General features: G+C 44.2%; 1 protein-coding gene across 8 annotated transcripts in view; it reads left to right on the forward strand.

Annotated features, from left to right (window-relative positions):
- RABGAP1L (RAB GTPase activating protein 1 like) overlaps window positions 1-23,729 on the forward strand; it is a 425,645-nt gene that overhangs the window by 351,549 nt on the left and 50,367 nt on the right. Inside the window, exons 1-2 of one of the 8 annotated variants that reach the window (XM_037145565.2) lie at window positions 4,224-5,177; window positions 6,812-7,030. The exons of the other annotated variants lie outside the window; for them this stretch is intronic. Of the exons in view, the coding sequence (XP_037001460.2) occupies window positions 6,920-7,030 (111 nt within the window). The 5' untranslated portion in view covers window positions 4,224-5,177; window positions 6,812-6,919. Of the gene's footprint in view, window positions 1-4,223; window positions 5,178-6,811; window positions 7,031-23,729 lie in introns of those variants that run through there. 8 annotated transcript variants of the gene reach the window in all.

Here is a 23,729-nt window from a genome sequence, read left to right on the forward strand (position 1 = left end):
GCGGTGAGAATTGAAGCAAATCACTGAGCTTCTCCACACTTTGGTTACCATAAAACAGATCATTATAGTACCAGCTCATGGACTTATCATGAAGATTAAATGAGATTCTGTGTTTAGGACATAGCGAGTGCTTACTAAAGTGCATTGTTATTATAAAAGAATTTTCTGTGTATATTATCATTATTATGTTGTTATGTTATAAATTTGAAGCATCCCTCATGCATATTACAGACATTTAGTGAGTGATGTTGGTTTTTTTTAATTCAGATATATTTCATAAACCATCAAATTGACTGCTTAAAAATCTTTTTAATTTATTGATTTGAGAGAGTGAGACGTTGATTTGTTGTTTTTATTGTTCCACTTATTCATGCCTTCACTGGTTGATCCTTGTATGTGTCCTGACCAAGGATCAAACCCGCAACCTTGGTGTATCAGGATGGCGCTCTACCCAGGCAGGACAGACTCATCAGGTATTAACTGCAGCATTTTTGCCGAGTCTGCCACTGCAGATTGTCATACGTGACCCACTGCCAGGGCCTGCACGCCCACTGGAGAGGGAAACGTTCCGGGTGAGCTTCCAGCCCTACAGGAAGAACTTGAGATAAATGAACATTTGAATGAAAACTAGTTCACACTTTTTGCTGTTCCCTAAACCTGCCTTCTAGATCTGGGGGGGTGGAGGGGGAGGGAATCTAAAATGTCATCCTTCTGGTTTGATTTGGTTGTTACTAAAACTTTTTTTTTTAACTACTGAATGCTTTAGAAGTTAGGTAAATTTGTTTGTAATGACAATTCAGTTGTGTATTTTGCTCAGAATGAGACAAGAGGAAGCATTATGTGCATTTTCAGAAACCACCCTCATTTTGGGTGATAGCAAATATCAGTGAGTGCTTAGCAGCTCTTGAAACACTTGTTCAGTTACATCAAGTTTAAGTGAATGTGTTGTGTTTAAAACCAAAATTCAACTGAGTGCATTTTAAAGATCTTACTGGCTTTATTTAAGGATTCATGAATCAGGCACCATGCAGCCAGGCCAATAGAAAGGAGCCCCAAGGACTATAAAACATGAAGGACTTTTCATAAGAAGAAGGGAGCAGGGCAAGGAAGATGTGCTAGGCAAAATGGCGGGTTGGTGATGGCAGGCCACCGTCCCTTGGGGACGGCTGGGGTCCGTCAGGCAGCAGGCTGGCCTCACCCGGGCTGATTGGGTGACTCCTGATTGGTGGGTCCGAGATGCCACTCCTGGGAGGGCTGAAGTTGTAACGAAGGCTCTGGTGAGTGGGCTTGGGCTTAGCATAAACACCTCCGTTTTGGGGCCTGTCGTCTTGTTTTCAAGACACCTGGCTGTTGGGTTTAGGGTTCCAAATGAGATGAAAGCTGAATTGAGAAAGAGTTGCAGCTACTCTTTCAGGGCCTGGAATCTGCTCACTCCGTTCTTTGTGGTGAGATGCAAATGGGGAAGTAATACACCCAGTGTAACTGCTAAGTATTTATGTCTCACTGGGTTTTCCTTTTTTTTTTTTTTCCAGTTTAACTCCAGGGAATTATTTTAAGACTGTTTTTTATGAGGTTTTGAATTTGCCTAGCAGTTGCTAGGAAAGATAGGGAAGATAATGAGTTGAATGGCTGGAATTTGATGTGGAATAATGGTTTTCTGTATTTTCCTTTGCATGATTTTAAGGAGAACTCAGATTTCCCTTATCTTTTACCGTTTGCTTCCCACCCCCGCCCTCCCCGTAAAGACTGAGTGTGTGTTACTGGACTTTTCTGAAACCCAAAATATTCCGAGAAGTGTTCTTCTGTTGGTACTTATATGGTTTCTCGTTCTCATCTGATTTTATCTTTGGGTTTTATAATGTGCACTCCTAAGTATCAATGGAAACCTACTTGGAATATCGGGTTTCTGGAATTAACAAAGTATTTGTAGAATTTTGTCTTTCTTATAGTTTTTAAAGTCTGTATTGATCCCATGAACATTTTGTAATGATCCCTTAATATAGAGTCATTTATACTTCATGAATATTTATATTGAATTATGTAGGAAGATGTGTAAATATGGTCATGTGCAGTGATCATCACTGGTAATGTCAGCTTTCAGTTCTTGAGTTCAGCAAAGAAAGGACTCAGGCCCAAGGCCTGTCGTGCTAGAGGAAGTTTATGCAGCATCTGAAGCACAGGCACACGGGCAGAGAAGATGTGAGCACGGTGCTCGGAGGGTCGCCTTGGCCTTTTGGAAAGGATGTCACAGAAGCAGAAAAAGTGAGCCAGCTGGGCTGCGTGGGCTCAGGAAACAAGTTACAGTGATGAAAGAAAGGACCTCGGAGACGGGTTCAGGAGGTAAACCTGAGACAGGCCTCCTCTGTTGCTTCCCAGTTTGCAGGTCTTGGAACCCTCAGAGCTTAAGAGAAAGTGAAGCTGCATGCCTGAAGAAAGAGGGCATGGGGGTGCAAGAGAGAGAGAGAGAGAGAGAGAAAGTGCGTGTGCACACATGCCCTAGGTCCTTTGTCTTAGGGGCTTTTATCTGTTTTCTAAAGTCAGGAATTTACAGGGAGGATCTCAATAGAATATTCCTCAGCTTGGGTCAGGGTCATGGTCTCCACTGATTGGTCAGCATTGGGGGTCATTGGTCTTTGCCTCTGGTCCCAATACCAGCTCTGACATTGCTTGATCTGGTTGTGCTGCTTTTTGGACCTGGAGCTGTGAAACCCACCTGAGGCCTCCTAGGTGTTATCTCTAGTTGGACGAAACTGTCTCTTTGGTCATCAGACCGGAGGCTTTGTTCCCAAGATTGTTTGATGCTGATGGGAATCTCATTGTCCTGAGGGCTTAATGCTTAAGGGAGTGGTCAGGTGAGGGAGAGGGAGGCAGGTGAGACAGGGGCTGCTGAGGCCAGTTCCAATCAGCCATCTGTCTCAGCTTCAAGAGCAGAGCCTGCACGGGCTCTGCCTGCCCCTGGGGCCCTGGGGCGGGGGGGAGCACACAGAAAAAGGCGCTCGAGACCATTTTCTGTCGTAGTGCTTTGTCCTCCTTTCCATCCTGCTCCACGGCCGTGTTGATGGGAACGTTCTGCAGGTAGGACGGAAAGGGCCTCTGCAGCCCCTCTGTGAGGTGAGGGGACTTTTAATGGTGTGCGATCATTTCGTACTGTATCTGCTGCTCGGACTGCTGGATGAGAAAATACTACTTTAAAACCGCTTTGCTTTGCTGTGTTTGGGGAAAACGAAAAAAGATAAACATTCACACACTATTTAGGTTTTTCTTGTTTCGGCTGCTTCCACATTTGACATTTGAGGATAAATAAATAAGTCCTTTCTGAAGGCCAGGGAGGGTCTGTCGGACCCCTACTCATCCAGCACGACCCAGGGATGGTTTGGTCAAAATAATCCTAGCAACGTGCCTGTTGGAACAGGAACAAAATCAGCTACCTGAGTATGACTCTTTCTATGTGAAAGTCTTAAAACAGCACTTAAAAATCACTGGAGATTTTATCTGTTACAGTTTTAACTTAATGTGATCCAGAGGCTTTTGAAAATCATTTATAGTTGGTTTGGCCTCTGAATAGAAAGCTTGTGAAGACTAACTAATAAAGAGTGTAACAACTGCCATTGAACCCTCTCCTCCAGGGAAAGAGTTGTTATTCGAAAATCCAGATGAGGGTACCAAGTAGACTGCATTAGTTGAGACACACTGTAGCATCTCTGGGGGGGATTACTTTCTTAACATCCGGGAGTAATGTTACCCCTTGTTTTTATTCTGATAGAGATAAATAGGTATTTTACCTTCACACCCCCCCAAGAAGCCTATTTGGTGGAGGGAAGTAGGACACACATCGCTCCTGACTCCTTCTGAGCACCTGTGAGAACCTCCCGTCCGCCCCATCCCTCTCATTTGCATGCCCACGAGGAAATGCCCTGGGACCCACCTCACCAGCTCCCGCCTGAGCTGGGGACCACTATTGGTTACCACTGATGCAAGTGCCGCCTGCTGCCCCTTCGATACACAGCGAATGGGGTTGTGGGCCCTGCCCCCGATTTCAGGTGACCCCCCTCTCCCACGCCTCTTTTCAGCGGAGTGGCTTGATGCGAAGTAGGTGGCTGCAGGAACATCCTCGGCCACCCTGGGCCTCAGTCCTCAGGGAGAGGCAGAAAGGCAGCACAGGTGTCTTGCTGCAGAGGGCAGGCGGTGTGCAAACAGGTTTGTGTGCCAAGGCCACTGAAGTTCAGGAGGGGGTTGTAGCTGTTTTTTCTAGGACTGGAGAAAGTGTTTTCTAGGAAAGGAGGAAAAGCCAGTACAAAGATGCAAAGACAGTTTTTCAAATAGATCACCAGTTTTCAAAAGATACGCTTTTTGTGGGGGCCACAGCATACATTTCATTGCATGAGAGGAGAAGCATTTGAATTTCTTCTTTGCAGAGTCTGAAAGTGAAGTATGGAGGAATGTTTTAAGGGCGGCAAAAAAATGAAGGATGCAAATCAAACTTAGGGAGTCCTCGCTTTAGAAACCGTATGTGCTGTGGCTGGGACGGAGGACCGCTTGGAGTTAGGAATAAAATGTTCTTAATCTAGTTACTGTGGCTAATGAAAACAGTCGTTTAAAAGTAACCAGACACTTTTTAAAAATACCTAATTATTTACTAAATTGACTGAATTGTTTGTAGTTGCTAGCTTCTGCCTGTTTATGCAATTTTTAAAACTATCTTTACAAGCTTTGATTCTGTTTTTAAAAAAATGTTTTGTACACTTATAGCCCTGATTCCTTCGATGTCTTAAAACACAGTGCCGGGAGTATGTGATACTGTTTTCCTGTTCCTTTTTTCCTTGGATTCTAAGTGTTTTTCTTAAGCAAGGAGATCACCTGCTGTTACACTAATGCGCTCTCCGGGATGCACCCACAACTGCCTAGGTGCGATTATGATTCTTGTTTGCCCCTGGGCGGTTGCCAGCAGGGAGTAGGGCATTGTGGGAAGTCGTTTCTTTACCTTCCACAACAGGTGTCTTTGTCAGTGCACCTTAATCAGATACCAGTGTGGAAGCACTGAGTCACTGTAGCAAAGAAAACTACAAAAGAAAACGGTGCTGCAAGATAAAGCTGAAACCCTCTGGTGCTTGGGAAAGCGTGAAGAGGCTCACAGAGCCCTAACCGTGCTTCCGAAAAGACAGAAAAGAATTCGAAAGGTATGAGCTGCCTGGGCGCCTTGGAATGCCTTGGCTCCTGATTATCATTTAGTTTTTACCCGGTTAGTCAGCATTGAGGTAAATATGCTGGAGAAGTTTTTAACGAGAATCATGCTTTAAAGACAAAGCTGCATTGTAGGAAAAAATATGCAGTAGAAATGCTTACCAATTCCAACGAGGGTCAAATGCAGTTTGAGGCTGCTTTATAACCTTGGAGATTTATGGAAAGTATTGCATTTTCTGTTTAAATAAGCCTATTAGACTTGCTTCTGTTTCCTAGCAATAAGTTGTTTTTCCCCTTTCATTGGTATGTGTTTCATTTAGAATGCCATAGCAGTCGCTAAACTCTCCTAGTCACATTTAAATGGAAGAATGTGCTATTAAGTAATCGTGTTGCTGCTCTAGGTGAAGATACTGTAGGAAAACAAGGGAAAATAAATGACATTTTTGTTTTCTGAAAGCTAACGAGCTAACTCAACATAACACTGCTATTGGTAATTAGAACGAAAAGGTGCTAACCAGTATCCATTTGATTGTAGACAAATTTGCCAAATTGATTTCTAATTCTAGCAAAAATATTTCTTATTGCACTGCAGTGTCATCTTCTATAAAAAACAGGGGAGATAACTGTTTAATTACAAATATTGGAGAAACAACTTTTGGAGTAGCTTTGTCCTCCCCCCTTTATTTACTTAGTGCTTTTTCTGTGGGATTAGCGTACATTTTATTTTCTGGCAGTTTAGGCAGAAAATGGGCAGCTTCCAGATTTTTCCTCTGGGCATGGTGAGGCTCATTCACAGTTGCCAGCTGTACTTGAAAACACATTTTTGCTTGGTAAGGCAAGGCACCGTAGCTGTCTGCTGATTTAGATAATTACGAGAAACCTCTAAGGTTAAAAGTACAAGATGAAGAGAACTTTTTTTTTTTTTTTTGTGGGAGAAAAGCATTCAGTTTAGAGATGAGACCTTGTGTTGCTTCCTGAATAACAACAGAAAACTAAGTTCTCCAAATCAAGAATTCTGTTTCAAGTGCTTGGGGGATTATTTTTGTGTGTGGTAGAAGGGGAAATGATTATTAATCGATATTGCTTCCCTGCCATTTTTATGTTTTGGTTCTTTTTTAAAAAACAGAATACTCAGAGAGGGTAGAGGATCTTTTTTTTTTCATCCTTCAAGAGAAAATTTTTAACTTCACCAAGAATGCTAGAAATTCTGAAACACTAAAGGCCACCATCTATTTATTTTCTGCTTTTGTGAAAAAATAAGTAAGAAATTCACTTCTCCCTCAAGAAGAAGAATCTTGACATAAAGAATGCTAATAAAGAAGATAAACTTTAAAAAATTCTAATTATCAAAAGCATAACATAAATCCCTTGAAAAAAATTTTCCTATAGGATATTTTCCATTATGAAACTTTCTGATTTTTCTCTTTTGAAGTTTAAAGAAGATTTTTAAAAGGTGCATTTTCCAGCCTCCGTATTAAGAATGCAGACGGTATTTACAGTGAATACTTCCTCCATAGATAAGCGACCTCCCTTGGTTTTCTACTGGGGGTGAATTGCTAGACAAGCCTGTGACAGCAGCTGCTTTTTCCCTCTCTTATTCCTTCTGCATCTTTGACACTCCACCCCTCAGACTCAGGTGGGTGTGTGCATTGGCGCCGAGCTGCAGTAGGATTTTTCCCTGGACGGCCTGGTCTGGAGCTGGGCGGCAGCTGCTGCTGTGGAAAGGCCAGCTGGCAAGATGATGGAAGAAATCTCCATTGTGGTAGCCTATGACGCCCACATGTTCAGCCAGCTGCACGATGAAGACTTCCTCACTAGTCTGGTGGCCATCAGCAAGCCCCGGTCTATGGTAGGTGGTGCCTCGCACACACTCTGGGGCTCTTTCTTCTCTTCTATCGTGATCGTTATATTCCTGCAGCAGTTGAGGCATAGCTTCCTGGGGGCTGAAACGAGGTATTGCTCTTGCCTTTGTGTTCCAGGCCACAGCCAGGTCCACAGGTTTTCGGTGATTTCTTAGAGAGCTGGGCCCTGAGAGACCTTAGTAGGACATTTCAAGTGTCTTAGGGGTCAAACAGGCAAAAATGCTTTCATCTGTAGTGAGGTTGCTGGGGCTTCTACAGTGCTGAGCTTCACTTCACCCCACGTAATCATCTTCTGTGTGCGTACGATTACTGGGGCTCCCTGCTTCTGCACACAGATAATTCCGTCCTTTTGAAGTGGGGCATTTTTAGCAGTGGGCTATAACACTGAGGCTGAGAATTGAACTACCTAAAAATCAAATAACTCTCAGAGTCTGTCCAGTATTACCAAGAACTGTGATGAAAATAACTTAATTTAATCTTAGTTTGGACTTAATATTTGTATTTTTGGGGGGGTGAGGGGCATTCTCCAAGGGTCTTCATGTGTATATCCTGGCAGAACAGAAAAGTGGAGTTCTTGCAAATATTGGTTGTTTCTTCTCTGTAGATGTCATTCTTATAATGGTTGTTGAGTTTAAGGTATCAGTGATCCATACCTTTTAGACAAACTTTCCTAGTTATTGTTACAGTGACCACTCACTCATTTTTTTTAGTAGTACTCCTTGCAAGCAACAGAATTGAGTGCAGTATATCATAACAGTTATCTTGCTGATCTGAAACCCTCATTCTCTATTTAAAGGCATAGGAACCTTAAAAATATAGTATGGCAATTTCTTCAAACAGTAAATTGCAATTTAAGAAAAGAGAAACTCAGAGACTGATTTAAAAAGACTTAAGGGTTCTATCAGCCAGACACAGTTACTGACCTCATTTAGATGCTGATTTCAACACTGTAACAAACATCTATAAGATAATTGGGGAAATTATGGCAACTAATTAGGTATTTAGTTATATTAAGAGAATATTTGATTTTTTTGTGCAATAATATCATGATTATGTTAAAAATGTGGATGAAACTAGGTGACTACATGTTGATGATTGTTGAAATTGAGGAGTGCACTCCTAGGCATTCTCTGTCCTCTCTGCTTTTGTCGCTGTCTTATACCCACAGTGTAAAAGACTCAGCTGGCCAGAAATAATAGTGAGAGCAAAACAGATTCAGAGCCATGACATACTTCTGTAAGTGTTCATTGACGTAGAACCATTATCTAGCCTGTTTTTTATTCTTTTCCTATTTAATATACAGAAATCTATTTCTATAACAACATGCAGTATGTAGAGATCATTACTAACCCCCAGTCAACCACAGTAGGAATACCAAGTCAGGATGGGGTGGTCCATGAGGGTGGACCGTCTTTAACCTTCATTTTAGCCATTGGTTTTACAATATTCCACCATGAACATTGATCCAAAGAATTCAGATTTCTATTTTGTGTTGTTCTAATGGGCTTGGCAGTATCCTCTTCTGGAGTCAGAGCTGCATCTTCAGTTTCCAGGTCAAAGGGGAGACGATGTAAAGACAGGGAGAGGTAAAGTGGCTCCACAGTGTGGCCAGAGTAGGCCGCAGAAGTAGAAGTGACCCAGTTATAGGAAGCCCCTGAGGCTCAGTGAGCAGAGGACCTCATGTCGTGCATGTGCCTGCAGAGATCGGATGAATTAATGTTACCGTGTTTATCAGGAAACACTCTTCCATGTGTAGGTGGCATGAGTATTCTGTGTATTGATACATGGCAACTTAAGGTCCCCCAAAGGGGACTCCTATTCCAAACCCTGGAGCTCATCTGACATTAAATTTGGTGACTAATATGGAAAGCCTCAGAGGTACGATAAACAAAATATTGCTCTGTATACCAAACTTGTAAATAGTCTAGATATTAGTGTGTTGAATTTTTATCCTTCATTTTATTATAATTATTATTATTATTAAAGATCTTATTTCCTTAATTTTAGAGGGGAAGGGGGGAGAAAGAGAGGAAGAGAAACCCCAATGTATGGTTGCTTCTTGAGCACCCCAAACTGGGGACCTGGCCTGCAACCCAGGCACGTGCCCTGACTGGGAGTCGAACTGGCAACCCTTTGGTTCTCTGTGTGGTGCTCATTCCGCTGAGCCACATTAGCCACGGCTGAATTTTTATCTTTTAAAGATTTTATTTAGTTATTTTAGAGAGAGGGGGAAGGTCGGGGAAAAAAGAGAGGGAGAGAAGCATTGATGTGTGAGAGATATGCATCGGCTGCGTTTCACATCCCAGGCAGGTGCCTTTCACTTTGCTGTGAGATGCTCAACCCACTGAGCCACACCAGCCAAGGCAGGGTGTTGAATTTAATTACACAACTTCCTGGAGACATTTGGTTCTCAAACTTTTGGATACTCTAGATGCTGGGGTGCTGAGTTTAATGACACAGCTTCCTGGAGATATAGTTTCCTTATCAGATTTGGAATTTAAAAGAGTTGATTGGGCACGGCCTTTTGGAGGTGATACTTGGTTTTGGTTCATTGGAAAGGTTTTATCGAAATGGTGCTAAGATAACATGTTTATCATTTGCCTTTGGTTTCATGTTGAATTTTTTGCTTTGTCTGAGATGAACCCTCTAAACTGTGTGAAAGAGATAAATATTCAGCTTTTCTACAGTGTAAAATAAATTGCTTCTTGGCCTGATTTATTACTGCACTGTGAAGCAGATTCCATTCTTGGTAACACTTTAAATCCTCTGGGTTTAGGTTGACTATTACACAGGGTATTTAGACGTTTTCTTAGTATCGGATTAATTAAATGTCTTTCTGTATTTGGACTTTATTTCATAATATGAGGCATCTTGGTTCCTCCAGTGGTAAAAACCCCATTAGGTGCAGTGGTTTTGGTGTGGAAACTGAATCTGTTTTGTTGTTAAGCAACCCTGTGTTGTGGCTCTCTGACACTTTTGATGGCGACTCAGTAAAAACCACATTTCAAGTCGTCATACACACGAGACTGAAAGAAACTTTGAGCACTACTTACTGTTGCTATATTGAAGTATTTGGGTTCTTTTCTGTTGTATTTGATTGTTTAAAGGCTAGTTATGAGCCACTAAGTTGATTTCAGAAAAGTCTCCATCCACACCTTGGACAAATGTGGCTGCTATCTCACCGATGTCACAGCTCCCTTCGGAGAGCCCACAGATAAGGAACAGGCCAGGGAAGCCAGGCCGAGTTCATCTTGTCTTGCAGATCATCCACACACACACAAAATAAGAAATTGCCCAGGCCCGTTTTGTATTTACTAAGAAAAGCTAACCTGGCTCATGACTAGCAGAACTTTAGCACCTCTGATTCCAGCAGGAAGAAGTTGGCATGTCAGGGGGGACTCCATTGTAGTCAGAATGACTCCAGGAACAGGAGAAAGGGGCCTCCCTGGACACAGTATTCCTTTCTCCCTTTAAATCCAACAGACAGCTTCTCTCTCTCTGGTTGTTCACTGGCTGAAATGAACTGGCTTGCATTTTCAGATTAAAAAAATTGTGGCCTCCCTTCTTCCCCTCCTCCCCTCCTCCCCTCCTCCCCTCCTCCCCTCCTCCCCTCCTCCCCTCCTCCCCCACCCTCCCCCACCCTCCCCTGCCGCTCCATCCCCCAGGCACTACAGGGATCTTTAGGTGCCACCCAGCCTCTGGCACTGAGGTAATAACAGCTAAGGGAGGAGTCCCTGAAGTTTCCCTTCTGTCTTGTCTCCCAGTGGAGTGGCCAGCATTCCTCTCTACCACCTCCACTGTTTCCGGTTATTTTTGTACCTGACGGGTGTAAATAAAGAGAGAGATTATACCTGTTACCTTTATTATGTCTGCTGTGCATTCCAAAGGAAGCTTTGAATGTGTATTTAAATTCAAAATGTATTATTTAATGTTTGAACAGTGAACCAGCCTAATAACCAGTGTGTCCTCGGTCAAGCTTGAATATTTCAGATTAAATGTTAATTTATTTTATGAATTATTTCAACTTTTTAATCTCTAAAGTGGTTAGGAGGGGAACATTGCTTTCTGATGTATGTTAGTAAAGGCTATATGTAATATTACAGACAGTTTGGGGTTATTACAATTGCTGGATATAAATGGAATCCTTTCCTTCAAAGACCTCATAGTCGAGAAAAAGAGAGAAGCAAAATAAATAAATATGGGGCTGATATTTGCTATCATAGGGCAGAACGAAGTGGGAATAATTACCACTGGTTGAACAAAGTGGAAGAAGTCTTCAGAAGGTGATGATGGAAGAATGTAAGTTAGGTTTGGGGTCTTTTATTTTTGCTTTTTTTCCCCACTCAACCTTGGCTGCCACCGTGGGATAGACAGGAAGTGCGAGGAGCCATTGTTTCTGGCATCTGTACTGGAATTTTAGCCTGTGAGTTCGGCTTCGAAGGCTGACCGGGTGCTGGGCCGACAGTAGAAAGCAGTGAGGCCTCTCTGCGCAGCTTGTGCAAAGTCTCAGAAGTTAACTCCTTGGGGAGCTTAATGTTGCACAGTCCTCAGTTCGACATCCGCAACTTACTGGTGAGTTAGTTAATTCCTCTAAGGTTCACTTTCCTCCTCTGAAAAGTGAGGGACATAGGACGTAGTACTATCTCTCTGGATTACTGCAAGGATTCAGCTGGCCACTTGTGAAATATTTAACTGGGAGAAAGTGCTTACTAATCGTCCCCCCTTCTAACAAGGGAAGGGCTGTTTGCGCTGGTCAAAGCCTAGAGGAAGGAATGGGCTGGTAGATAAGGTGCCCTCGGGATGGAGGAGGGGGGTGGGCGGAAGAGCAGGACTGGCTTGCTCATCCTGGCGAGTTGCTTTCCTCAGGCAGTCAGCATGAGCCCTGCAGGAAGCTGGAAGCTTCTGCCCTGAAGATGGGACAGCAGGTGTTGGGTTGAGCCTCAGGATGATGGGAGGCAATGTAGAACCGGTAGGAGGGATTTATATGGGCCAAACCATCAGCTGAGTGCGTATATCCATTACTGCAGCAATAATCTGGCAGCGATGGACTGACAGGGGCCACGTGACCCATGGAAAAAAGTTTAAAGGACATTACCACAGTGAAGGTGAAAAGAGTTGACAAGTGTCTAATGTAGGCGCTTGACTAAGGCAGTGTATTAGTCTACCTTGCTGGTTAGTCTTTTTGGTGGATAAAAACAGTAGCATTACTTAGGAAGAAGCAACCACGGGTCCCTGTGAGGAATGTTGAAAATCACAGAGCTTCCCACCGTATAAAATTGGGGAGATCGTTGTCGTGTGGACTTGAATGGGCAAGCTGGATGCCAAGCATGTAGTGGAGAAAAGATGGCAAGTCTGATTTTACCATGTTCCACAGCTAGAATTTTTTTTGTTGCATCTCTGTAAGACCCTTGGAGCTCAGTGTTTAGAGCACGTCCCCTTGCAAAAGCTGTTTACCTGGACGAGCCGTCTAGACAGCCCTGGCTCTGGGTTTATGTTCTTCACTGGCAGACACCAAAGCAGCAGCCCTGGGGCAGAGAAGGGAGGAGCCTGTTCAGGGAGCTACGATTGATCTTTCTGCTCTGTAAGTGGGAGGGGGGTAAGCATCCTGAAATCACTTCCCCCTTACCTGGCTGGCACACAGATTTCATTTAGCATGCCAAATTTAAAAAAAAAATTAGGAGCAATTCCATGTGCTGGAGATGGGGAAAACAGTGAAATCAGTACAGTTGTTTTTTCACCGGATATACATTTCACATATTGATTAGAAGAAAGCGTTATAAAACCAATGATGATTTATCCATATTTTTAAAATGTTATTATCTGAACAGTTTTTATTCTCATTATATAGTATGTGTGTATTTTGACAGCATTTGATTAATTTCAGTCCAGCACAAGGATCCAGATCTCCCCTCAGTGGGTTATAAGTTCTGGCATCAGTTAACGTGCTTATGGTCTAAGCACTGAAACCTTGAGCCGTCTTACACAAGAAAGGTGCCTTCTGACATGGGCACTAGGGTATGCCCCTTTAAACGCAAGGGCAGGAATTCAGCGGGGCCGCAGCGCTGGCTGATGCTGGCCACCATTCAACAGGTCTCTTGCCATCCAGTTAACTTCCCTGTCTGCGTGAGTGATCTTCCCTGCACCACGTTCTCTGCGTCTTCATTCCCACGGCAGAACATGGGTGACATGCAGCATCAGTTCCGGCTCTGTCCTGTGCAGAGTTGGCTTGCTGCCTCTGAATCACAGTCCAGACCCCTCGGAGTCTGACCACGCATGTGAGGTGAGGTGGACAGGGCCGGCTGGAGCCTGTGATGAGCATGGACTCTGGAGCCAGACTGTCCGGGTCAAAGCCCACCTCGCCCTGAACAGCTCACTGGCTTTGGGCAGGTAGGTTACTTGACCTCTCCAAGCTTCATTTTTCTCATCTGTAAAATTAGATTCATATTTGATGGAGGCACTCTGTAGGCTTGTGAGAATTAATCATTAATACATATAAGCACTTAAGAATACCTAGTACTTAATAAGAGGAATATGTATGTATATTAGTTGATATTGTTCTGATTCTTTCTTTGCAAGATTTTAAAAGATTAGCTTTGAGCAAGACTATAAATAAATTCACTATTCTAATCAGAACTTTTCTGCATTTAATCCTGTTTCAGGGTTAAATGCAAAAGTAATCTAACCTTTCTATACTTGATTCTGGGGGTGGGGTTAATTTGAAAGTTAGTTCAAAATATCTTTTTATGAATGGTGTTATAGAAACAGAGGACATGAAAGATAGACCATGTTAACATTTTCTTTTTCTGTTGTATAAAATCATAGCTTAGCCCTGGCTGGTGTGGCTCAGTGGATTGAGTGCTGGCCTGTGAACCAAAGGGTCACTGGTTCCATTCACAGTCAGGGGAGTCACCAGCTCACATGAGAGGCAACCACACATGGATGTTTCTTTCCATCTCTTTCCTCCTCCCTTTCCTTCTGTCTAAAAATAAATAATAAATGGAATGAAAAAGATAAAACCATTCACCATGGTTAAACATTTTTATTCTAGGTTTTTTGTTTGTTTTGGTGCCCATGTTTATAATTCAATTTAATAAATAATCAATCAGATGTACTCGCTGACCTGCCCCTGTGTGCTATGCTCTAATGTTGGCCCTGGAATCCAGGTGTGACCAAGACAGACACAACAGCAATTGCGAATCCTGCTCAACTTTGAGGAGAGGTGAGGCACAGCTGTTAGCTAATGATAGCACTCAGCAGCTAGTGCCCAGAGTGACGCAGACTGGAGATGGAGTGATGTAATGGAAGGCAGGGTCTGCTGCAGGTTCTGGGCCAGGTGGTCAGGGAGGGCCGGCCCCACAGGTATCACCTGAGATCTGAGTGACATCCAGGGGAGAATCCGGAAAAAGAGTAGCACAGGGAGAGAATCCTCTGAGGGGAAGGCCCCAGCGTCATTGAGAGCTTGATGTGTCAACAGAACAGTGGGTCCGTGCGGCCGGAACACGAGTCAGGTGCCGACCGCGGGAAGAAGCGGGGCTGGAGGGTTGGCGGCCAGACCATGGCTGGCTGTGTAAGTCGGCAGACGGAGCTCGGGTTTTATTCCTCATATGATGTCCTTGTATTTTGAAAGTCTAATGAGTCAGACTTTAGGCTTGGTTAACAGAAATCTAAAATGATGATTAAGTTGCCAGAGAAGCCAGTATTACATCGAGAACTCACCACGGTGCTCAAGCTCAGTATGAAATCAAATTGTAGCATTCAGACTCAATACATGGACAACAAGTTGGCTTATAGAAAAGATTCACAACAAAAATAACACTAGCTCTGGTTATTGTAATACCTGCATCCTAACTAACTTAAACATTTATTTTAACTTCAAACATAAATATCTATTTATTACCAGTTTTGTTAGGAATTGATAATAATGAATATCCTCTCTCTGAATAGGAATTCTGAAATACATCATGCTTTCTAGTTTCAGTTTCCTTAAGAGGGGTAATAAATTAATAAACTTATGAAGAAATACAATGCAAACTTTGTAGAGATTTTTTGTAGTGGTTTTTACATCCCTGATGGTAGCATTGCCACCATTTAATGTGACAGTGACTTTTGTATTTCACCACTCATCTTTGCCAAGTCTTTTCAAATTGCTTAACTGAGTTTTTATAGAAATACCAATTCAGCTTCTTTTCACATTTACTTTATTATGAACATAACATGTTTGGGAACCAGTGTAATTAACTCTTTTTTAAGCATAAACTCAGTTGTGGGAACAGCCTAGTAACCACAAGAATTCAGCATGCCAGGAGTATCAGATTTCTTTATAAAGGGGATGAAGAGTGTCATTTAATCAGGCAAGGTTTTCAAAGATTTTTTTTATTCTTCTTTCAATATTGTTGCACAGTTAACAGTCATAAATGTCAGTGGCACATAGCAACAAGCAATAATCTATCACCTTATGAGTCTTTGGGTTCTAGGGTTTGGCTGGTCTTGGCTGGTCTTGGCAGCACAGAGCTGAGCTTCCTTAGTGCCAGGACCCAGACTTGGCCAGATCTGTCCCACGCCTTCGTTCCTTCTGCAACCAGCAGGCTGGCTGGAGTGTGTTCTTCTCGTGACAGGGTTTGGAAGTTCCCGGATGTGGTCAGTGGGAACATTTGATGCCTCTTGAAGGCCTAGGCTTAGAGCTAGCACACTTCGACTTTGTCCGTGCCCTCTTGGACAAAAGCCCACCTGCAGCGTAGTGGGACAGGAAGATACACTCCGCCATAGAGGCAGGAGGAGGGGGTGAGTGTTTGCTGAGCAGCTGTCTACCACATATATAATCACTGACCCACTGTGTGACCACGGTGGTTAGGTTACCTGTCTAAAATACATAACCCTGTGCTTTTCGGCAGCATGTGTAGTTTATAGTCACAAAACCTGTGTATCCACAGATTTGTCACCAGAAAATGACATTATGCAGTAGTCCTGCCCTCATTTGGGGGGATTTGTTCCAAGGCCCCCAGTGGGTGCCTGAAACCACTGATGGTCCTGAACCCTATAGATACTATACGTACACACATTCCTCTGGTACAGGTTGGCTTATCAGTTAGGTACAGTAAGAGATGAACAATAATAATTAGTAACAAAGTAGAATAACTACAGCAATATGATGTAATAAAAGTTATATGAATGTGGTCTCCCAAAATGTGTCACTGCACTGCACAAATAGCCTGGATGTGCGGGACGGGGGCGTGAGTCACGTAGAATCGGACGGCGAGAGGCTTCATCATGCTCCTCAGGATGGCATGCGTGCAGCGTAGAGCTGATGAGTGCCCTTTGGCATTTTCCACGTCACGTTTTTGGATCGCAGTCGACTGTGGGCGACCGAGACCCCAGACAGCGAGACCGCGGGTACGGGCTGGGGGCGCCGCTGCCGCTGCACTTGGTGACCACGCGATGAAACTGGAGATTCAGGCTCGCCAGACACTCCATTACCCTTTCAAGTTCTCTTTGGAACTTGGAAGCGAGTCAGAACTCATCTGTCCCAGAGGTATGCAGCCAGGCGTGTGCTTTCTCCCGCGAAACGCTGGGCCGTGTCTGCTCCGTCTCGGTCTTGGCAGCCCGGGGGTTTCTGACAGCCGTGGGCTCATGGACTCCGTTGGCAGTTGTCAAGTCCACGGATCCGTGGTCAGAAGTGTTGTAAATGCGTAAAATAAAACACACAAGATTACGAAGGAGACCACTTATATTGAAATAGTTATCAAGATAGAGAAAAGTCATTTTAAAGTGGAGATATAGCTGACATGCAACAGTTGCAGGTTTACAACATAATTTGATATTTGTGATGGTATTATGAAATGGTCACAGTCTGTCTAGTAGCATCCATCACCGTACAGCTGCACGTTGTTTGTTTGTGAAGAGAACTAAGATTCCCTCTCTTCGTAGCCTTCACACACGCAGTAGCGTGTAATGTGCTCTGGTCGCCACAGTGCGCGTCTCATCCCCAGGACTCAGTCATTTTGCAACTGCGAGTTGTACCTTTGGCCCCCTTCCCCATTTGTCCATTCACCCGAATGAGCGAATGGAGAGATGATGGAGGAGAATGTGGCGAACGGAGATATCTTCATGCAGTGTAGACACTTCTTTTTAACCTTCCGATTTTTTAACTTTTTCAGTTTTAACTTTTGAATAAGTAGTTCATTCGTTCACAGGGTTTCCAAGTGTCAGCAAATACAGCGCGGAACCCAACAAAGTTTCCCCCCACCCTGTTGTCCCAGTGAAGTTATTAGTGTTCCAGGGTGGCCTTCCAGAAGTGTTTTATGCAAATACAAGTGGATCTGCACGTGCTCTTTCCCTCTCTTTTCGCAGGACTTTTTTGCTTCTCTCACTGCATGGTGTCTGTTGGAGATTCTCTATCAGGGCCTGCAGGCCTCTTTGTCCATTTGACAGCTGTGTGGTTTGCCCCGGCATGGGCTTCTCTAATGTGCTGACTGTCTCTCAGTACGTGGGTATGTAGGGTGCTTTCCAGTATTTTGCTGTTGCTGATAGTGGTGCGGTGAATAATCTTTTGCACGTCATCATTTAAAAAATGTGTGAGGGTGTGTCTGTAGGTTGAATTCCTTGGATCGGAATTGCTGGATGCATCATTTTACCCACCAGCCATGTATGTCTGTGCCCATTTAAAGGTAGAAGCTTTGCACAGAATTCTCATGGGAAAAAGGAATTACTCAGGTGGTCGGGTGGAGGGAACAGTTGTTCCATATCACAGGAATAGCACTTGCAGAAGCATGGGAGTGAGAGAGGTAGCAGGTCTGGGAATTTAAGAGGAGAGGTTAGCCGCGAAAGGTCTGGTGTGTGATACTAAGGAGCTGATAATACTATTAATTTCTACAGATGTAGGTGTTGAGTAGGGCAATGATGTAATAAAGTTGATGCATACATATGACAGAGTAGCTGTTCGTATCGATTTACTTAAAGTGAAACTTGCCAGATGCACCTGTTTTCTGAAGATCATGCAGCTTACAAGGGGTTTTCCTCATTAGTGACTAAAATAATGATGATACAAAATTTGGAAAATACATGTAAATAAAAACTAAACTATAGAAATAAAACAGAAATTACTTGTAATTTTACCACTCAGATTCTATCCAATTAACTCCTGTTGTCCTTAAAACAGTAACATGCATCAGTTTAGAAAATACCAAGTGATTTCCAAAGACACCCCTTGTTAAGGGACTTTTGTGATTTCTCCCAGGGAAAAAACAGAAGAAAAACTGGTCCGTATTCCTGCACCCATGAAGGGATATACAGTGAAGGCCTTGTCTTGAACACACGGTGTCTTTTATGACATAGAAAACCGTTTTATCTTTGTGAGCGCCTCACTGCGGACCACTTAGCTAGACCCCAGTTACGCGGGCAGCCCTCGCTCTTTGTGACGCTTTGCTGGCAGGCGTGCTCTTGTCTGGACACAGCACGCAGTGGCCACGCACGGGGCCTTAGGAATTCCGAGTCTCAGAAAGCTGCACTGCACCGCGCCTGCTCAGACGTCCTCTTGTGGGGTAATCCTAGTATTCGGGGTCCCGATGGACAGCCAACTCTTTCATTTGTAGTTTTTTTAAAATAGTGTGTGGCAGACCCTCTGCAGGCTGTCCTTTGGGTGTAGGGTTTGGAAAGTGCCCCCAGGTCACTGATGCTGCGTTTGAGTGCACGTGCCCCACCGTCCCACAGGCGCACTCCCTGAGCCCTCTGTGAACTGTATTCCGTTCAGCTGGACCGTGTCCAAGATGATAGATTGTGATAGTAACTGTAATGGTTTGGGATTCAGTATGCCCAAGGTGGTGGTAACACCATGCAACATATGCTAAATACTTGAATCAGCAAAAATTTCTCCTAACAGTTGAAACACAGCCTTCCATTAGAAGCCCAGAAGCTCCGCAGTGCCCTCCAGCCCAGCAGTGGCACCGAGGCTAGTCCTGTTCTTTTGTGTGAAACGATCATTTTTATTGCTTCTGCCTGAAAGGTGCAAATTGCTTTCTCTCTTGGGCGTTGGCTGAACAGCTTTCTTATTAAAGAGACAGGAAATATATCTTCTGTTTAAAGTATTAGTGTCATCTGTAAATGTGTAGCCTAATTTGTCATTGCCTTGAACTCTTCAGAGAAGATTTAAAAGCAAGGTGTAACTTAGCACTTGGGACTGTTACACAAGAATCCAAGTCCTCCAGTGACTTCTCGGTGAGGGTGGGCGAGGTCGGGTGGGCTTGCACGTGCTTCCTCTCACTCACCAAGGAGTGGCGTGGGTGAGTGGGCCGGCCCCGCAGGTTCATCTTTCTTCAGGAAGGACTCTCATCTGTTACGTCAGGAAGTGAACACCCTTTATAATCCTTGACAGAAGTGAGTTTACAGCACACTGCACTTGGTGCAAGAGGGCTGTTGAGACTGGACCAGGGAGAGAAGAGGTCATTTACTAACATATGTGTCTAGAAACTAGGACTTTCTCACCTCTTACCAGGTCAAAACATGGTAGCTGTTCACCAAACGTGGTCAGGTAACTAAATGGAATAACCGAATGAGAGTTACTAATTTCTGCAAATTAGGAATAATAGGAAACTCTCATATATAGTCTCTGCACATGTGAGAATAAAGTATTGAAACCATTTAAAGGCTAAACAAACTGGAAGGAATGCAATGTAAAATGAAACAACTAATTCTGGGGTGTGGTGAAGGTATTCAGCCTACTCACTTTTTTAACCTATGTAGTAGTTTTTGTGTACCAAACATATTTGAACATTATATAAATCATTACAAATTCATACTGGAAAATTCCACTCACCTGTGACCTGTCAAGACCAGCCCAGCAGTATTCAACCTGCTCCCAGCCCCAGGAGCTGGGCCCACTGGGCCAGGCCAAGACCCGAGGTGACAACATCACAGGCGCAGGCCTGACCCACCCTGTTCCGGTGTCTCTGTGGCCCCTCTGCTTGGGCACGTTGTTGGGCTCCCTCAGCTTTTGGAGATCTTCCCACGTAACAGCAGAGTGTGCTTGCCTTTGGTGTGTCTGGTGCCCCTACAAAGGGAAAGGATTTATTTCCTTTTCTGATTCAGTGCTGACTTGATATTAGCTTTGGAGCAAGAATAGGAAATTAATATACTCACACACTGAGATGCAAGAGCAATGATAAGGAACATAAGGGGCAAGGTCACCAATCCTGCAGCATTATAACCTGGGTTTCATCTTAATAGTATTAAAATAGATGTGGAATAAGAAGAATAACATTACATTTTTAACTTATCACATTATTTTTTAAAAAACCCACTCAACCTTCATGACAACTCATGAGGTAGGCACAGATTTTTAGGCTTATTTTACGGATGGTCCAGTTGAAGTGCAGATTAAGTAACCAGTTCAGGGTACGCTGCTGGAAAGTAACAGAGTCGGAGTTTGAGCGCAGGCCCCCTGGCGCTGGGCCGGCACTCTTCACCAGTTCTTCAAAATGCATGACTGTGTGCTTTGTACTCACTCATGAGTTACGAAAGCCAGGATCCCTTCAATGATCAGAATCCTGAACTCTTTACACTTCAGTGGTTTCTGGGGCAGGCAGTTGGTTAAACATAAAGTCTGTAATCAGTTTCCTGAATTTTGAAGCACAGGTCTCGAAGGTGAACGACTGCTCCAGCGAGGATCGCCGCTCTTGTCGGCAGATGCTTCCTCCCTTTGTCTCGGGTGTTGGGCACCGAGGTGGACATGCCTGTCTGAGTTCCCCCAGTTCCACGTTTGCCCTTGTGCTTCACGCCCGGAAAGGGGGCGTGTTCTGCAGCAAGCACACGTACAGTGAGTGTGCATGTGGTTAACAGTCCGGCTGCTTTGAATTTCCCCGGCTGTGGAGAAGGCATATGCTAACGAGACTGCTATTGTTTGAGGTTGGGTCTGTTGCCATCTGATTTAAATCGCATTTTCTAATGCACTTATTCAGGTATGTCTGTGAGAAAAGCTGGGAGTACTTTTGGTGTAATGGGAAAAAACTTGAATAGTCCAAGAGGTGGTGAATTAAAAGACCAGACAAGAATCAAAGGTGGTTTATGTTCAAAGTTATCTTTGGGCAGTTCCGTAAAGGAAAGACACTGAAGTACATAAGGGCAGGACACTTTTCGTAGCATGCTTCTCAGATTTATAGAGGACCCAGTGGACTGGTTAGCTGAGTTAGGATCCAGAAAGATCTGCTTGGAACAGTGTGTTTGTGAAGCATAACAGGGCGGGGGTAACAGAGGAGACGTGAACCCAAAGGATTCTGTGTGGCAAGGTGTGTCGAGAGCCTTTGAGCAGATATTGAGCCTTTGTAAACCGTATCATGTATTAAGCACAGTATGTACTTTGTGCCCAGGAGTCTGTCTGCGCTAAGACCGCAGAAGAGAGACAGGAGAATGTGGTTCCTACCTTCAGAGGTTTTACAGCCTAGCAGGCAATGCGGATATTACAGTGATCACCGGAAAAACACTAGGAGTTTTGGGGCATGAGGGGTCCGGGGCCTATAGGCACGTATGGGGACCTGATGTCTAAACCTGGGGTCCCGGGTTCGTGGAAGCATCTGGGGATGACTGATCCAAGCTGGAACCTGGGGAGACCTGGAGATGGGTAGGATTGAGTCAGGTGGGGACAGTGAGGGTAAAGGGAAGAGGAGTCAGTATATTTTAGGGTTCAGAGGTGAGCAAAAGAAGAACTTAAATAAAGGGAGTGTGGAGAACAGGGTGAGGTGGGGAAGACAGCGGGACCCAAGGCAGGAGGGGTCTCTATAGTGATGCGAAGGAATTAGAGTTTCCAGGCAGGGTGGTGAGCAGCTGTTTAAAGGACATTGATTTTATGGCACTGTCAGACACTTCAAGTTAATGATTTAAACTTGGCAATTCACTTGACCTTTCGAGTCCTAAATTTTCTCATTTTTAGAGGGAGACTCGGGCGAGCCCTTTCAGATCGAAGACCTCTATGTGACTTGAAGAATCCTGAAAGTCGCCATGTCTAGAAAGAATTAATGCAGCACTTTGCAACTCTTCTGCTCTGATTCTGTTCTGTTTTCTTTTTCTTTTTCCTTTCAGATTGGATTATAAACTTTATTTTGAAGCACAGTTTAGTATTTTAGAGAAAGCATTTGAGTGACTGCTATGATGTGTTCTTTTAGTAGCTTTATCATCGTTAAGGAAATACAGATGTATTACAGACAATTTTCAAATGTCAGCAGTGCGTGAGAAGAAGGTCATGATCCTGGGCACCTCCCATGGGGGAGGGTTCAGGCTGCGAAGCTGATCTGAGATCCTGTCACGAGGGAAGCAGTGCCGGTGGGTTGAGAGCGTGCGGTAGGCTGGCAGTGGTCTTCGGGTTCTGAGGGACCACCCCGCTGGGGTGGAAGGCGGGGTCGTGGATAATAAGTGGAGGCTGCTAAAGACACATTTAAACTCAGTGTCGGGAAAAACAAGACTAACGATTAGAACTTCGCACCAGAAAATTAGTGAAGTACTTTGGACACCTGTCAGTGTTCCAGTAAATTCCTCCATGTGGTTGAGCAGCATGCAGTCACTTGGGGATATGGCTGGGTGCTCCGGCCCGCGGAGCAATCAACTGGGGCTCGACCACCTACCTAGAACAAATGGGTTGGGGGGACAAGAGGCGCGAAGAATGGCAGCAAGACAAAAGATTCTGATCAAGCTGCAAACTTTATTTTTCCGAACTGGGTATATATATGGGGGGGGGGAGAGATTAGGTTGCTTGCTATTGGCTAGCTTGAGACAAAGAAGGGCCCGCTTATTGATTACTTGGGTGCAACTGGTACTCGTGGACACCTCATGTGCCTGTAGCTGATTGGTTGTGGAGCGCATGCACACCTCATGTGCCTGTAGCCGATTGGCTTGTGGAGTGCACAGGTTCCTATAATCAACGCAATGTTTTTAGCTAGAAGCCAGGTGTAAGGTTCCCAACAGCTGGGGAATCTTTACCAAAATAATGCACTGATTAAACAGTTGCTATATTACAGTAGAGCTCGACAGAAGGAGCTGGGGGGACTTCTGGGTGAGCGCACAAAATGAAGAGGAGTTGGAACGTTTAAAAGTGTTGATCTGCTCCCACCAAGCAAAATCATCAGGTGCCAGTGACGACACTGAGACAGACAAGCCGCCAGCTCCACAACACAGGGCGTGCAGGGCAGTCGCAGGTTCTTTCCTGGGCGCCAGCGAAGTTCGCAGAGGAAAGTTTAGGGCCATGAAACAAGGACTGAAGCCCTGTGGTAAACCAGACTTTTGTAAAACATAAAAGTACATAGTCAAACTTAACTTCCATTCCATTTTACAAAATTGAGCATCCAGTTTGTATCAGGTGCTGTGCTAGGACTAGAAAAAGAAAGAAAACCCAACCCTGCCTCCCGGATAGAAAGAAAGGGGGTAGAAACACCTCCTGTAGTGCAGTGGGAAGAAGGAGCCAAGGGGCACTTCATGAGCACCGTCTTTGTCTTGAAGTGTTGGGCTTGTATCGCCCAGTCAGTTCTCAGTGCCCCCTAAGGTTGTCTAACACGTGCAGAAGCTAAAGGTCTGGAAGTCAGGGAGCTGGTGACAAAGTGGAACTGTAATTCCAAGTTAAAGTTGGAATTCAGCAGCGAGATTTTTTCCCATTGTATGCATCCTCTAAATTAAATCCTCCATGTGAGGGGGAGAGTTTGGGAAACTCCA

The sequence above is a fragment of the Artibeus jamaicensis genome, unplaced genomic scaffold (assembly GCF_021234435.1).
Source record: "Artibeus jamaicensis isolate MK-2021 breed Jamaican fruit bat unplaced genomic scaffold, CSHL_Jam_final contig_327, whole genome shotgun sequence".
Lineage (NCBI taxonomy): Eukaryota > Metazoa > Chordata > Mammalia > Chiroptera > Phyllostomidae > Artibeus > Artibeus jamaicensis.